This window comes from Molothrus ater, chromosome 6 (genome assembly GCF_012460135.2).
Source record: "Molothrus ater isolate BHLD 08-10-18 breed brown headed cowbird chromosome 6, BPBGC_Mater_1.1, whole genome shotgun sequence".
In the NCBI taxonomy this organism is placed as follows: Eukaryota; Metazoa; Chordata; class Aves; order Passeriformes; family Icteridae; genus Molothrus; species Molothrus ater.
This window is the reverse complement of record NC_050483.2, coordinates 30653752-30670159: the sequence shown is the minus strand read 5'-3', so window position 1 is coordinate 30670159 and position 16408 is coordinate 30653752. Positions and strand designations below refer to the sequence as shown.

Here is a 16408-nt window from a genome sequence, read left to right as displayed (position 1 = left end):
TTCTAACCATGCTCTGAAACAGATATCATCTGTGACATTCATCTGTTTTGGCAAAGCACAGGCATAGAGCATAGGCTATCAAGGACTTCATTAATTGAAAAATTAGTGTATCTTCTGAATTTTGAGTATTTATCTAATCTTAAACTGCTAACTGTAGACCACTTCTATAATAGAAAAAGGGAATATTTTCCTGACTAAAAAAACCCAATCAGTTATGAAAGAACTCCTCATGGTGATACAGATCAATTATCTTTTAAGACAATCCAGCCTACAGATATTATTGTTTCTTTAAATACCATGTTCATTTGCTTTAGTTTTCAGGTGGTTTTTCAGTTTTTCAAGCTGGTAACTGTACTCATCACACACAGTCTTACACTCCATATTCTTCAGCCTATCATTTTCCTGTTTCTTTCAGGATTAAATTCAACTTAATTTATTCTTCCCCAAAAATATTAAGTAAGACAGAAACATTTTTAAATATTTAGTTGATTTGGCACCAGAGCAAAGAAACATTTCTGAGAGAAATACAGTTCTGATGAGAAACATTTCCATGTAAAAGAGAACATTAGTCATGGAAAAGCATTCTTAATCCCGCTGGACCCCTTGCACAAAAAGATGAACATGTCTACTCCTCTGTTACAGCTAAGCTATGGTATTGCAGGATAATTGAAGCCCATTATTAAAGATTTCAGAGTGAGAGAATAGTTCCTGTATCCTGGCAAAGTATCCATCAGAGGCAAAAAGGACATCTCCCACTGAGGCAACAGTGATTAAGTGTCTGCATTTTGGAAGCTACATCTAACACAATTATTGGAAGAAAAGAATGTGCAGCTTCATCATATCCAACTCTAAGCTAATTCTAAATTAAAATCATAGAACTACAATGTCTGAAAGCTTTTTACATGCTGCAAAACAAAATTGAAGGGAACTGCTTTTCACTAATGAAAGGTAACAAGGAATTAGCTACCTGGTTTTGGTTGTTAGGTTTAATATTACTCAAAAAAGATAATATGTTACTCTTTCATTAGCATACACTTAAATGCAGATTTCTGTTCAAATACTTCTGGGCTATTACCTGAAAGGAAGCAACAACAATAACTTGGACAAACATTTCCAGACAGAGCATTCATTATCACAGGCAAGTCACATTAACTTCAAGCTGATGTCTTACAACACTGAACACAAGATCAGGCAACCACTGGGAAGCTCAGGGTAACAACTGCATTTGTTATGTGATTACCAACAAGAGGGAGGTGCTTTTTCACACATTAGATCCCAGCTGGTAAATGATCAACATGAAAATGTGACTCCTCTGGAATTGAGTTACAGAAAATACTGATAGAGGTAAAACAAAACCTCGTGTTCAGAAAGAAGCCAATAAAAATGACATTAAAGTGCCCTTACAAAAGGAGAAAAAAACCAAACCCACAGGTATTTTAGCCTCTTAAAGAGATGTTTCTCATACGCTGGTAACTGAAAACAGTTTTGTGAATGAACATTTTTACACATATTCTCTGGTACATCAGTTCTGGACATAAGAAGAAAATATTACAGAAGTATATAAGCTTTACACAAATAAATGAAAAATAAGAATCTGGGTTTTTGGTTTTAAACCCCATTATAGTAGAGGCAACAGTACCAGGGCATGGGATAAATTGTAGTCTTCCAAGTACAAAAGTCAAACAATCATTTCTCAAGGCTGAGACCTTGATTCTTAATCTTCAAATCTCAATATTACAGGCAAGGCAAAAAGACAAAGGCCATTAAAAACAAGGGACATACAATTTCAATCAATCTCCTACAGTCTTTAACATTGCTTATCAGTTATTGCCTTATCCTTCAGATCATAAGTGAACAGGCACTTTTGGTATCCTGAGATAAGAAGAAACCTAATTCTAATTCCCAAAGATAAACTATCATGGATAATTTTTTTCTATGCTGAAAAAAGCACCCTCATGCAGATAAAAATGTATGAGTTACCAATTTCTGTATCTTGGAAGTGTGGAATCAAAAACTCTTAAAAACAAGTCAGTTCTCAAATTACCTATGAGTCAAAATAGCAACAAATTGTTTTTCCATTGTTTCTACAGCTAAAATTTCTCACTTCACTCCCTAACACATAGACTTTATGATAAAATAGAGGATCTTAATGAAAAATGCAAAAGATACAAATACAGCCATATGCAGTATTGATCTCAACACACATGTCAAATAAAATATCAAATAAAATAAAACAGATCTGTAACCTACCTGATATATCCGGCTTGGACATTTTGAGCTAGAGCTGGAAAGAGCAGGAAACTCCCCATCAGAGAGTAGCAGGTGAAGCATATTGTCTATCTCATTCAGGAGATGAAATTCCATCAGTTCAGGTGTGTACCCTTCTCCTGGTGCCTGCCAGACAGGTACATTCTCCTGTTGGAAGTACAGAAAATACTTAAGCTTCATTTGCAAAGGAAACAGACTTTAAGGGCAGTTGCATACCAAGTGTATTTATTATTCAGATAAACCATACTTAATAATAAAATGTACATTTTCATCCATCTCAGTATACAGCTAAAATCTCCCAAATATTCATGTCCCTAGCACACTCGAGAGCAGCTATGGACAGAACAAGTAGAGACATTCATACATTCATCACTTTTAAATACAACCAAGGAGCAACTTAAATGGACAACCACTTTCCATCTGAGAAAGGAGCCAAAAAGCAAGAAAGCCTAACTAAAACTTTGTTTGGAATGAAGCCGCAGAGGTTGACACTACAGCAGAAACCACCTGGAGCCAAATCTCAAATGGAGGGTTTGAGATGTAATGTGATGCTTGCAAGGTACCACCAAAGAAGAAAACAAGGCATTCATAGGAAATCAAAGGAACTGCTCTGAGGTCAGTAGCTGACATCCTTCTAGAGCCCCTATGTGTTATCACAGAAACCCTGTTAGAGACACAAAGGAGAGAGTTCTTTTCCTGATCATGATTTACATGACTTTTTCCTCTTGATAGCAGTTAACACCTGAATAACACATATGAATATATACTCCTACTACATACAGCTGCATATTGTGAGTGAGCTAGGTTACTTAAGCCAAGCCAATGAGCTCATACCCACAGACAGATGCGAGTCTCCACAGCAGCTTGGCACTCCCTGCCTCTCACTCAGGCAAGCAAGTCTGCACAACTCCCACCCACTGGGTATCAGAGCAGCAGATTGCATCTCTGTGTCCTGACCACAGACTGCTAGAATGTGGTAGAATGAAGCAGTAGATAGGACCTTAGAAGAGGAAGGATGTGTGGAAAGACATGAGTGTATTGCTGGTTTCCTTTCTTTTTCCTACCAGAATAGGACAAGTACCTTGCCCTAAGACTCTAACATCTACCTTGCAAGAAATTGATGTCCACCATTTGTTTCCAGCTTCCAAATTAGTCCTCTGGCTATTCAAGCAGTTGCATCCATACAAGAGGAGGAAATATCAGCTTCCAATTACAATACCACTGCTATGAGGTCATTTGTGGTTCATCCCCATTACCCTAAAGCATGTTAGTTGCAAAAAGAAATAATAAGCATACCCCAAACACCTGTCCTAAATTATCTTCATAATAAAGGGAAAAAAAGAGAGAAAGAGAAAGAAGAAAAGAGAGTCAAGAGAGAGTCATCCTTTTTGTTAAACAAAATCAGTTCTAATGCTTTCTCATACAAGTATGATGAGAGACAACTAATGAGCCTGACCAGACCTGATCTGACTTCAAAATAGCCACTCACAAATGTCTCAGATGCTTGCCACCTTTTTGGAAACATCTGTTCAGGTGAGACAGTGACCACAAAAACATAAATATCCAGCATGGTACTACATTTGTGCCATGTTAACCTCCTCCTAATCAGAGAATTAAAATCACAGAGCAAAAACAGAAATTACTCTACAGGAGTCCAGTAAGATGTAACTGAGCTCGTTAGCTACAGCTCAGTGTCTGTATCCCATACTCCAAATACCCAAATTACTCCAACATTCATTTTACTCTAGGATGAAATGGACTCACACATTCTCTTCTGTATTTTCATGATAGCTTTGCTTGGAAAATAAGCTTCTGTCCTGTCAATGTTTCCTGTGTGTTAACTCAGAACAATACTTTTATAACAGCACGGTCAGTGCTTTCTGTGGAACATCTGAAACAATTATAACCCTGCAGCTTCAGCTTTGACAATTAAATTAGCATGAATATGTGTACTTCTAAAATATTTTAAACACTCATAAAACATTCTTTCAAAAAGTGAGAAGTGATGTTTGGATATTTGGCATATATAGAAGTACAAGTCAAATGAGGTTATCTAATTCACATTTCACCATACAGAGGAATTCATACAAAATAACCAGATCTGCCTTGACTGACAGCCTCCAAAACATTACTCCAGCCAATGTGATTGCACAGCTTTTTGCAGCTTTTTAAAAGTCAGAATAAAATAAGATGAAAGTAGCCATTAGCTGGATAGTTATCTGGGCCAGCTTGAAGTTGTCTAGATTACTCATTAGCTGATAATTTCCTCATGATTTTTGTTATGAAGTAGCCACAGAAATGCCTCACCCATAAAAAAAAATTCAAATGTGGGAGAGGAAGAATCCATCACTAGACTAGACAGGTCTAAGTAACTATTATCCTTTCTTTCACTCTACTTTGACAGGAGAGTTAAGAGCTTTTTTCTCTAAAGAAATTATCTAGTACAGACTAGAGTAACCACAAATTGCCATTCTTGTCCGTGGTATCAAGAACATACAGCAACACACGTGTCCTGTAAGATGATCTACTTCATATCTAATATTAACAGTGAAATCCCTGTAGATACATGACAACGTGATAGTGACATATGCCAAATACAAAATGGGGACAAATGTTACACTTTTCCATTGCCTTGATGCCTTGAGAATTGAAGCAAAAAAAAGTACATACTGTTAGTTGGAATTTGCATTAGCTACTCTGTAAAAATGCCTCTAAATTCTATGACAGACACTAGCTTAAAGAGAAAGAAAACCTGGTAACTACACGTTTTGAGAGAACACTTCTGCAATCAGTAAAATAAATTATTTTTAAAAGCCACTATTTCCTAGGCCAGAAAGCTATGTTTACTAACAGAAGGTTGTTTAAAACATCTTCAGATCTTTAAATGATGACATTTATCAAACTGAAGACCATGTCCTAGAAACAATGATTGATGGGACAATCAAATACTCTTTCTTACTCTCCATGAGGATGATTTTTATTCATTTCAGCTCATGCTATTCACTGAAATATGCAGACTGTGCACTGTTTAACAATATTATGTTAAAGCATAGATATCTAATGTTTAAGCAGACTTTATGTACTTTTAAGACAGACTGAATTGGAAGCCACAAAAAGATGTCACATTATCTTTCTAAATGGACACAGAAGCTTCATAAATGTGTATTTCCCCAATTATTGCATTTTGAAGTCCACTTATCAGTTGTCAAATAATTGTTTTTGAGAAGTTTTTGCAAGTAGTTGCTGGCCTTTCTCCCTGAGACTACCGCATACAGCACTAACCACTCAGACTGATACTCCACAACTTCACATTTTATGGGAAAAAAAAAAAAAAAGGTAATTTTCTCCAAGTGTTGTTCTAAGGTTCCCTCCTCCTGTGCCTAACTTTTCTTTTAGGTTCTGATGTTAGTAAAATTAACAAAAAAAACAATGAGAATTCATTTTTGGAGACAAATTCAACAGGATGTATCATATTTTCTCTCATATCTCAGTAGGGTATTTAATGGTAGAACTAAGATCAAATTTAGATTTACTGTAAAAATAAGCTAAATACAACAGAACAGTACGCACTAAATTTGTCATACCTCAAGATCTTGCAATTCAGTTCCATCTTCTGTATCTTTCAGGAGTTCAGTTAGCCTTTTCCTTTCTCCCTCAAGCATAACAAATTGGTTTCCTGAATCCCTTGCTAGCTGAAATATTTACAACAAGAAAAAAACCCATGCTTAAGAACTCCACTAACTCAAACACCTCCAAAACAGAGCTTTTAAACTCTATGAAATTAACAGCTAAATCTTGTTTATTTCAATAATACAAATTATCACTCTGGCAGAAAAATATAGCCTACATATAATAAATTTATAATCTTATCTTAGTCTTTGACATAGTGGGGAGGCAAATATTTTTCATTGGATGAAAAATCATGATACCTACTAGGTCCTCACTGGAAAAAAAGAGGCAGAAAATCAAGGGATGCATTTTCTGACAAAACATGGTCCCATCCAGGCTACACATGAGCAACCTGTATATCTATCCCTTATTTATGCATCAGGTTAACACTAAATAAAGTTAAGTTTATTTAACAGTAAATAAATTTTTTCAAAAGTCTTAGGATATTGCCCTTAAAAAAAACTATGTCCAGGCACAAACACAACAATTCAGTTTCCAGTATTATCTATCAAATGCATAGAAGCAGTGTTATCCTAACCAATATAAGCATCCAAGTTGAGAACTACCTAACACAGTACTCTGCCATAAATAGCAGGTTTAATAGACAGGTAATTTCTTCATTTGTGCCTAATTAGCTTCTAAAGTTCCTGATTTTAAGAGAAAACTGTCTCCAAAAGTACTTATTGACTAATTTCTAGGTAACATTTAAAAAATGTTATTGGTTTTATGCTTCAATGCTTACCTCAATGTTCTTTTTAATGAAATGCTGGCTGGTTTTATTTTTGCTATGAGTTTTTTCTGCTGGTTTTTCTGTTTCTAATTCACTTGGATAATCTGATGTTAGAGGAAGAAAAGTTGCTACATTAAAATCATTCCTATTTTGATTCTACAAGAACTGTAATAACATCAATCCCATTCAAACCCTTAGCAAATATATAGAGTCAATAGACAAACTTTTTGTATGATGTTTTCATTATTTGTGTAAATAGTATCATGTATTATTGCATTGAAAACATACTATTGCCAAAATCTAATTTAATTTTCAACTTTTTATTATATGAAATCACTCAATGTTACAAAGGCTAAAATAGTTTTGAATTTCTGACCTCAAAAATGTTAAACATGGTGGCCTTAAAAGCCACAACATTCCTTTAAACCCTCTCATCATTGCAGTTTTCTCATCATTACAAAACCAGACAATAATTTTTTTGAAAACCACAGAACTATCTGGAGACATATCAAGTACATTTTTCTAAATAAAACAGCTGAAAAACAGATTATATAGTTGATATTATTATAACACAGCTTATAAAACAAATATTGTTAAAAACTAAAACTCATCATAGAGCTGTAAATCTATTAAACACACACATCATTTTCAAATAACAATAGGTTTCTATCCATGACCAAAAAAAAAGGCATGATTCTGTTTTTCAGAGACTTTCACCATGCTTAAAATAACAATTCCTTTACAAACAGCAAATATTTGTCACATTAAATAACAAGTCTAAGCAAACATAATCAACTTCTAAATCTCAAGAACTGTTTCAAAAGCAGGCATGCTACTTTTTGCTTTTATGGAAAGCAGAAATTTGAAAAATGGGTGGGTTATTTCCCTACAAAAAAATTAATTTGACATGTTAGATAATAGAAGACAGGCTATGGAAATAACTCTTTTTCAGAGTGAATAGAATGAAAGCAAGCTCCTAAAGATATGAAATAAATTCCATGCATCCTTTTCATGGAATTACACAATACACAAACCTTAAAGGACTGACGTGTTGGATATGACTAAGAAACCCCCTCACAGTTCAAATGCACAACAGCTTTCTGAAAGCATCCTAAGCTTTCTTTACCATTACCACGCAACATCGTGTGTCAAGGAAATGGATCATATAGGAATGTAAGCATCGATATAAAGATGACAAGTTGCATCCTGAAATGAGCAGAACACATCAAACACCAACATAACATGCAAGATATACCTTACTTTTAAACTGTATCTTCCACTTGACTGTAGAATAGCATTTTTGAGAGGGAGCCATCATACAGAACATCTCAGAACATTGAAGAAAGAAGGGACAGACATGGATCACTGAGACAGAGAATACACTGAAGACTGCCAAGGGTAATTAAAAGAGAGATTGCAACTAAACAAATTTTCCATATGCATTTTGGTAGATTTGGCACATATTACAAAGATTTGGTAAAAATCTTGATGAGACTGATGAAGTAACAGCATAAAACTAGTGCATACATTCTTCTTCACAAGCTCCTCTTGCTCTTGGTCTGCCTTTATGACAGCTGTGACACAGAAATCCAAAAGCAACAAAAACAGTAATTCTTAGCTATTCAGACACCACATGAAAAGCCTCCAGCAGAAATAGTAGAAGTCATTTAAAGCAATATATACTGCTCACAAGCTGTAACTGATCTCTACTTCATGCATTCCCAAAGCAGGAATGTGCAGAACATCTCAAAACAGTGCAAGTGATAGCAACTCCCAACCATGCCTATACTGGAAGCTCCAGAAGTCAGTGCTGTATTGAATAGTGCTAGTGAAACCTGCCATTGTTATGCCAAGGGCACTCCAGCACAGCTCAGGAATTTTGGAGAAAGAAGCTGAGGGTCAAGCATTATTTTAAGGAAGGAATGAAAATACATGGTAGAAGGACAGAGAAATTAAAAGCTCCAGCCCACAAAGACGAGGTCACATACTGGGTAACTAAGACAAGTGCTAAAATGACAAAGAAGCTGAGTTCCATGTTCAAAAATTAAAATATGCAGTCACATTCTACAAACTTCAGAGATATTGGTACCATCGAGGCTTCAGCCTTAAGGAATACACTATATTACATCTTTGTCATCTTAGCCAGTCACCAGGAAGATAGATTCCTTCTGTTTACATAGAATTGTAGTTGACAAAGGATTAAAGAGTTGCAGCTGATAGCAATGGCAGTTGAAGCTATTATTCTTATATCACAAGACTTGTGAAAAGTTACTAACCACACAAACTTGGATTTCAAATAGGAAAATAATAGAGGCATACAAGCACAATTCCATTTATTTTGACATGATAGGACACACTACACCACTAACAGCATTTGAAACGTCTGTACAATGCATGATAACACAATGTCCCTAAAAGAATCAGCAGGTGTTTGAGTTTTCCCAGAAAGTACTTATTTCATAAAAGCAATGCAGACTTTACAATAATCAGGAGAGCAAAATATAAAATAAGTTGTCTAAAGATTTATGTTTGACACAAATCCAAACAATTTCTGCTGAAAACCAAAAGAATACAGAACAGTTGCAGTCAGATTCAGCACCACTTGCCATTTCTAGTTTCTTGAATATAAGCCTATTAATAAAAGCTAAGATACCTTAGAGTAACAGCAAAGATAAGTTTTTAAATTGCCATGAAGAATCAATGATACATTTTACAATATATCAGTTACACACCTCTTCCTTTTGAAATGAAAGAAAAATGGCTTTATAAACCCAATACTAAAAAGTTTTCTTAGCATGTTGAGTTAAGCATCTTAATCATATAGCTGTTCTCTTCCTTCATTTGCAAAAAAGTAAGACCTGTTACTCTTCCAGTAAGTAACCTTGCTTTTTCCCATTTCACTGGCCTTGCCAAAAAGGCTGAGTCTTCATTACCCACCCATTGCATATGTCATTTTGCCATTGCTAAAAATACAAACTCTACCATTAATAAAGCTTACCCTGGTTTTCTTGGGCTTTATGGCAATTATAATCTTCAGGATTCATGTGTGTGTGAAATACTGTACTGCATATTTCATCCTCTTTAGCATGGGAGAGATCTGTAAGGAATTTTTCCAGTAAAATTTAATTGAAATTTATTTATACAAGATCTAGCGTCATGTGTATCATACAATTGGAAAGTAAAGAAATTCACTTGGATAAATGACATAAGCACTGTATTTCTCAAGAAATAAAGGGGGAAAGTGTAAAGTGTGAGTCATATTTATGCAGTTTCTTATGGCTGTGTTCATGCTCTTAACAACTACTGCACATGGAAGACAATTCATCACATTCTCAAAGACATAGCCCAAGGCCCTAAAGTTCAAATGCCTCTGCAGACACCATGTGATAAGTCATCTAAAACTTTGAATGAGAGTAAGGCATCCAGGTTTTCACAGCTGGTGTCTGCCTGTGCATGAATTATTAGACTTCCAAGCAGCTTAGGTCAAGGGCATAGTCTAGAAAAACAGTGTTCAAGCATCCTAGTTGTTTCAGTTACTCAAAAAACCTAATTAATTGAAGTATTCATATGAGCCAACTGGAAATACCAGTTAGAGCAGTAAGTCACAGTCTATACACTTAGCACTTACAGAAAAGGACTCATATTGCAAAGAACCAAACTAATTACATATGATTTTCACAATGAAAAAAACATACAATAACCACTAATAATGCAGTGTAATGGACTCAAGTGAACAAATGATTTTGTTAAACAGAGCACAGGGTAAGGAATTTAGGGCTGTTTAATTAACCCCTGATTTACATTTCTGCTGAGAGTGTGTCAGAAGGTTTTGTTGTGCCTGAAAGGCTTGGAACACTTAAGTTATTAATGATTTTGTACCCAAACTTGTGCTTGATTTCAAAGCTACATTAAAAACTATAATAGCTCTTATATATAATTTACTTAATAAAGCTCTATCAAATTCAAGTTCTGAAAAGCAAAATATATTAAATGTATTCCATTTCAGTATCAACCAGGGCAGCCATCAAGACATTTGTTTAATTAAATAAATACCAAAATAAATAAGACCTGAAAAGTCAGGCTCTACCATGATACAGAAAATATAAAGATCAAGCTGGAGGAAAGCAATAAATCTAAACTATGCAGTTTTGTCAGTGCAGTACACCAGAAACCACATGATGCAGATGGTCTCTACAGGAGTTACTTTTGAGATAAAGGAGTTAGCAGTTATATAGTCTTGTTTGTCTACTGTTATTTTAATATATCCTGACATCTACTGGAGGCTGCCTAAATATCATCCCTATCACATTGTTTCCTTCCCTTAGTAACCCAAACTTTAGCATAGAAATAAAAGCAGGTTACATTGTAAATAGTAAATTTTGTTTAAATATTTTAACCACATACTGCTACCATTATTATGCATGTACTTCCAATATTCAAGCTGAGATTTTTGCTCAGCAATAACCATTCAGATCTCAAATCCCTATTATCTCCCCAAAAAGAAAAAAGATAGGATGTATCACAATTCTGTTTCTCTTTACTTACCAGTGGTATTATGCCATGGTGAGAACACAGCCAAAAACTGGTTTGTGTTTTCCACCTCCTCATTGCTTCCTGTGGTTCTGATACACTATTCAAAAGAAATAGACTGTGTATGCAGAGATACATTCATGTATTTAAAGTAAATTCTTTAAAGGGAAATACATTGTCTGCTTATCAGATCTAATAAACTTCAGACCCTATTAAAAATTACTCTTCTCAATTTATATTCTTCTTGAGGCTATCTGAATATCTCCTGAAGTTATGAAAAAAGTATGGTGAAACTTTAAAGCCTCTGTTACACACTGTCTTATGTGGAGACCCACTTCAGCAGACAAAGAAGTTCTGTAATGTCTGTGTGGCTCCAAATCCAAACCCAGTGAAATTATGAAATGCAGTCAAACCAATCATATTTTTTAGCAACTCACGTTTCTATTCATGTAAAGCAGAGGAAATACGAACTTGTTTCAAGGCATTTAACAGTTAGAGGCCAGGACAGGGATAGGGTAAAGGAATTTGTGTTGTAGCATTCTTATGTCTTCTTCAGGCAGCATCTTTAATTTCTTCAACAACAGACAGTACTGAAACAGCTGGGCCTAAGAAGGATCCCTCTTGAGCAGAATAAATGCTTTTCAGCCTGGGTTCACTGATGTTACCTCCTGACACACCTTACTCTCCCTGCAAGCAGAGAACTCAAGCAAAATACTATGCTGATAAACCACACCCAGACAGCTGCGTATTTGGCAATTTGTCTTATCAATTTTTAAGGAACATCTCCTTCTTTCAAAGCCTGCCTAGCCAATACGTATTAAAAACTACCCAATCTTACTTTTTAAGATCCATTTCTTAATTTTAGTTAGCCAACTGTGAGTTATTTGATAATAAGGCTTCTCTGAAATATGATAATTCTGTAAGACAGTACTCTAAGATATATCAGTCACAAAATAAGCAGAACACTTCTAACCTGAAGTTCTTCCCAGAGCATTGCCCTCATTTCTCTGCCTTGCTTTTTAACTGCTTTTTCTTTAAAACACTGTTTTTCGAGTATGGTGTCAAGTTTATTCATTTTCTTCATAGCTGCTTGAATCTGAGCATTTATGTCCATGTCTTCAGAACATTCCAAGTCAGAAGAGTCTGCTGGAGAATACATTTAAAAATAATGTTGGCTTGAAGCATGTCAAAAAAACAAACAAACGCTAAAAAGCAGTCAAGTAATTTGGCAACACCCATAGACAAGAGTACAACATTCTCAAACACATGTTAATTTCTAAACCTGTTTGTAGCAGGGAAAAATAGAGAAGTCTTTGCAACAGAGTGCTGAATCAAACTCTGAGCTGTATCAGTTGGATATAGAGGTGTGAGAGAAGAAAAGTCACCTATTTTGGGCAAGTGATTTGATTCATATTTATAATGGCAGAGTGACAACATCTCCACAGTATCAGGAGATCACTGATACTGACTTCAAAAATCACTGACTTCAAAAATATAAAATAATTTTTTCAGCCTGACTTGTAGAATACATTTTGCATTTTGAAATTAATAATTCAAAAGAGAGACTTTTGAGGGGGGGTTAAGAGAGACTCTGTAATATCCCTGCCTTTAAATATTAGACAAGTTTCAGTCTTATGTCTTAGCAAAACCAGATTCCGATACTGGTTCTAGAAAAATATTGCTATAAAAAATGGAAAACTGTGAAACATGATGGAAACTACCATTACTTAATAAAGTAGATTTCTACATTGTCTCCTTTTTTTTCCTAAATATACAGATTATAATTATAACTTTTACCTTTTCCCCTTCCTATAGCATCCTCATGCTCTGTCCTCTTCTATGGCTTCCACATTAAGAGTAGAGGAAACACTTGTAGCACTGCCCCTAATCCCACAGATTTACAAATTTTGGAACCCTGCAACACTCTGTTTCATTTTCTAATCTTTTGAGGTCAAATGCTTTTCATAGCCATTGATCCAACCATTTACTGTGATGCATTGGTCTACTTTATGCCATAAAAAGATCAGAGATACAACAAGGGGAGAGCTATAAAAATCTAAGTGAGCTACAGAGGACAGATGGACCAAAGGATAGATGGTAAAAAAAAGAGCACTTATTTCAACTGGCCTGAACTCAACAGATTGATATAAACCTTAAACTACTGAGTGAAGCTTTAGGCTGAGTTCTATTGAATTTCTGTTCTGTAGATATTAATGTCATGTTTGGTGACCAACATTGCTGCACTGGATATGATAACCACTGAATTCTGCCTTATTAAACTGATTGAATCTACAGAAAAGTCAAATTCTATTATAGCATTAAAGAAAATTAATATCCATTAATAAAGCAATCTCTAAATAAAGAATTCATCCAATACCTCTTGAAAAGCACAATTCATATACATGTTCAATTTGCAGTATTCTTTTATAACTAGAGAATATACACACAAATACATGACCATTACAAACTCAGAAGCATTAATAAGAAAAGGAAAAGGTTTTATTGCACTGCTCATTTTATACACTTGAAAAGTACTATCTGATTTTGCATTACCTGTTTTTTCTGGGGAAGTTTCACAGGATTTAAAAGTTTGTGAAGTAGTATCTGACTTTGCATTACTTGGTTGTCCCGGGCAAGGTTCACAGAATTTCAACATATGTGTTTCAGTGCTTTCATCTCGAGAATCTGAAGTAGAGGTACATCCTGAAAAACACAGGGAAAAGCCTTTCACAATAAACCAGATACATTTTTGTCAATTAGGGATCACCACAGAGCCCTTGCAATGAATTAATTTTAAAAATAGCATATAGTAGTACACCAGAACTCATGTTAAAAACAGGAGCAGGAATCAAAGGATTTCTTTTGACCCCAGTTCTGTCATGAAACCTTAACTAAATTTCAAGATGGTATCCAAACACCTGTTTCACTCATTGGCCTTTGCATCTCTATTTGTAAACAGTTGGACACCCCAGAACATTAATCCATTACCATTTACAGAATGACAGAAGAATGCCATGAAACCCTTCTGCAAGTGCTTCAATTAAAGTTATACACTGCATACTTACATTGAAAGTACTTTATTAGTATTAACATTGTTCATTTGTTAAATACTGTAATTTATAACCACAAATTCCAGGTTTTAGGACAGGTGGACCATTATTAGGATACAATGTTTCTAATAAATGATCATGATTACTCTGAAAAGTTTGATAAAAACATCTTAATGAAAACACTTTCTAACATGATTCCATGGAACACACACACGTGAGTTTTAATTATCTTTTCAGCCAGATCACAGTTTATGGTGCCACAAGACATTTATTGTACTTTACGACAGTAATAACACATTTCTTTCAAAGGTGGATTTCAAATAGTGAAGAAAAATGAAGGTATGGATTTTGACATCTTCTTTTCCAGAATTTTGCCTATTTGCAACCTCTATTCCTTCAATCAGCAGAATTTTACCCAAACTTGGTCTAGACACAATACAAGAAAGTTTTAGTCATTCCCACCTGACAACTCGATGGGATTCCATAGACACTTGTGAAGAGAGATGGTCATGCTCTCCCCTGTTGGCTGATCAGTTCTTACTTCCTGGACATCAGATTTATCTCTGTCATCACCTTTGTTTTCTGCTGGACAGCCATCTTCTAGACTGCCACTCTGGTAACCATCAGCCAAACTGATGGGTGAATCTACCTATGAAATGCAAATTATAGCCACCATGAAAACAGGGATGTTTTGGGTGAAGAAGATAAGCACAATACTCACGTGCTATCACAAAGAACAACGACAATTCTGTACAACACTGCAGAGTACTTCTTAAATAACAGAACCATTTTCAGGTCTGATATTGATGCTAGGAAAGAGCTCTTTTACTTAGATTTCACATTGATTCTCCAGCTCATCATTCCACAGACTGTCAGATTTGGGGTTGTCAGGCTAGGGTACTAAAAAAGCAGAATACTACTTCTTTAGCATTCTACTACAAAGAATTAGGCATGGAGGTTTTAACCTGCTGAAGGAGAGAAAAATTACCTCTTGCAAACATGGTTCTGGCGTTGTTAACTCCATAGATGTATTTAAAGATCTACAATTAGGTCGAGCTAGATGTAGGCCTTGAAATTTCATCCAAGCTCCTACTTGTAATATCCACTGTTACCTAAAATTGGGGGAAAATCCAGCAAAAACAACCTTTCAAATGAACAGTTTCATAATAAAGCACTAGAAGCCCTGCAATATTTCAGATATACATGTAAGTTTCAAATGTTTTCTAGCAACTCCATATTGCAAGGTTTTTCCAGTTCAGACTGGCTTGCCACTCAAGTATGTGCTTTTCTTATTAATATACATACAAATATATATTTATATCAAGCCAATAGAAGTATTCAAACGTGCTTATTATCCTTTGAATAGCATACATCTTACAAATAATCTCACAACAGAGGAATTATCATGGCTGTAGTTTAAACTACAGACACACACGTTTCTCTGAAACAACAAAACTGTGTGAATTCACAGGAATTCGACATCTCAGCGCATCATGACACGTGCTGGAAATTCTCAGAGGGCTCAAATGAATACAAGTCTTTATTTCAGTATAAGGGAGGCAGGGAGAGAAGGAGGGAGGAAGGGAGAGAAGGAGGCAGGCAGGGAGAGAAGGAGGCAGGCAGGGAGGCAAGGAGGCAGGGAGGGAGGGAGGAAAGCAGGCAGGCAGGGAGGGAGGAAAGAAAGAAAGTAGAGGGGAAGGTAGGGAGGCAGGGAGGGAGGGAGAGAGGCAGGGAGGCAGGAAAGCAGAGAGGAAGGCAGCGAGGCTGACGGGAGGGAGGAAGGAAAGGAAAGAAAGCAGAGAGGCAGGCAGGGAGGCAGGCAAGCAGGAAGGCAGCGAGGCAGAGAGGAAGGCAGGGAGGCAGAGAGGAAGGCAGGGAGGCAGAGAGGAAGGCAGGGAGGCAGGCAAGCAGGAAGGCAGGGAGGCAGAGAGGAAGGCAGCGAGGCAGGCAAGCAGGAAGGCAGCGAGGCAGGAGCCCCGTCCTCACCGCGGGAGGGCAGCAGCGCGGGCGCCGCCGCCGTTGCCGTGACGCCCAGGCCGCGAAGTCCCGCGATAGCTGCGGCTGTCCTGCAGCGGGCCCGTGGCTGGCGCGGCTGGTCCCGCTCCGGTCCCGCTCCGGTCCCGCTCCGGTTCCCCTCTGTTCCCGCTCCGCTCCCGCTCCG

General features: G+C 36.4%; 1 protein-coding gene across 1 annotated transcript in view; it reads right to left on the bottom strand.

Annotated features, from left to right (window-relative positions):
- FSIP1 (fibrous sheath interacting protein 1) overlaps window positions 1-16309 on the bottom strand; it is a 66222-nt gene extending 49913 nt beyond the window's left edge. The window contains exons 1-10 of the mRNA XM_054515313.1: window positions 16234-16309; window positions 15236-15359; window positions 14710-14896; window positions 13751-13900; window positions 12171-12343; window positions 11213-11297; window positions 9666-9764; window positions 6680-6771; window positions 5853-5960; window positions 2251-2415 (exon numbers count right to left, since the gene is read on the bottom strand). Of these exons, the coding sequence (XP_054371288.1) occupies window positions 2251-2415; window positions 5853-5960; window positions 6680-6771; window positions 9666-9764; window positions 11213-11297; window positions 12171-12343; window positions 13751-13900; window positions 14710-14896; window positions 15236-15328 (1152 nt within the window). The 5' untranslated portion in view covers window positions 15329-15359; window positions 16234-16309. The remainder of the gene's footprint in view (window positions 1-2250; window positions 2416-5852; window positions 5961-6679; window positions 6772-9665; window positions 9765-11212; window positions 11298-12170; window positions 12344-13750; window positions 13901-14709; window positions 14897-15235; window positions 15360-16233) is intronic.
- Between the last annotated feature and the right edge of the window lie 99 nt (window positions 16310-16408).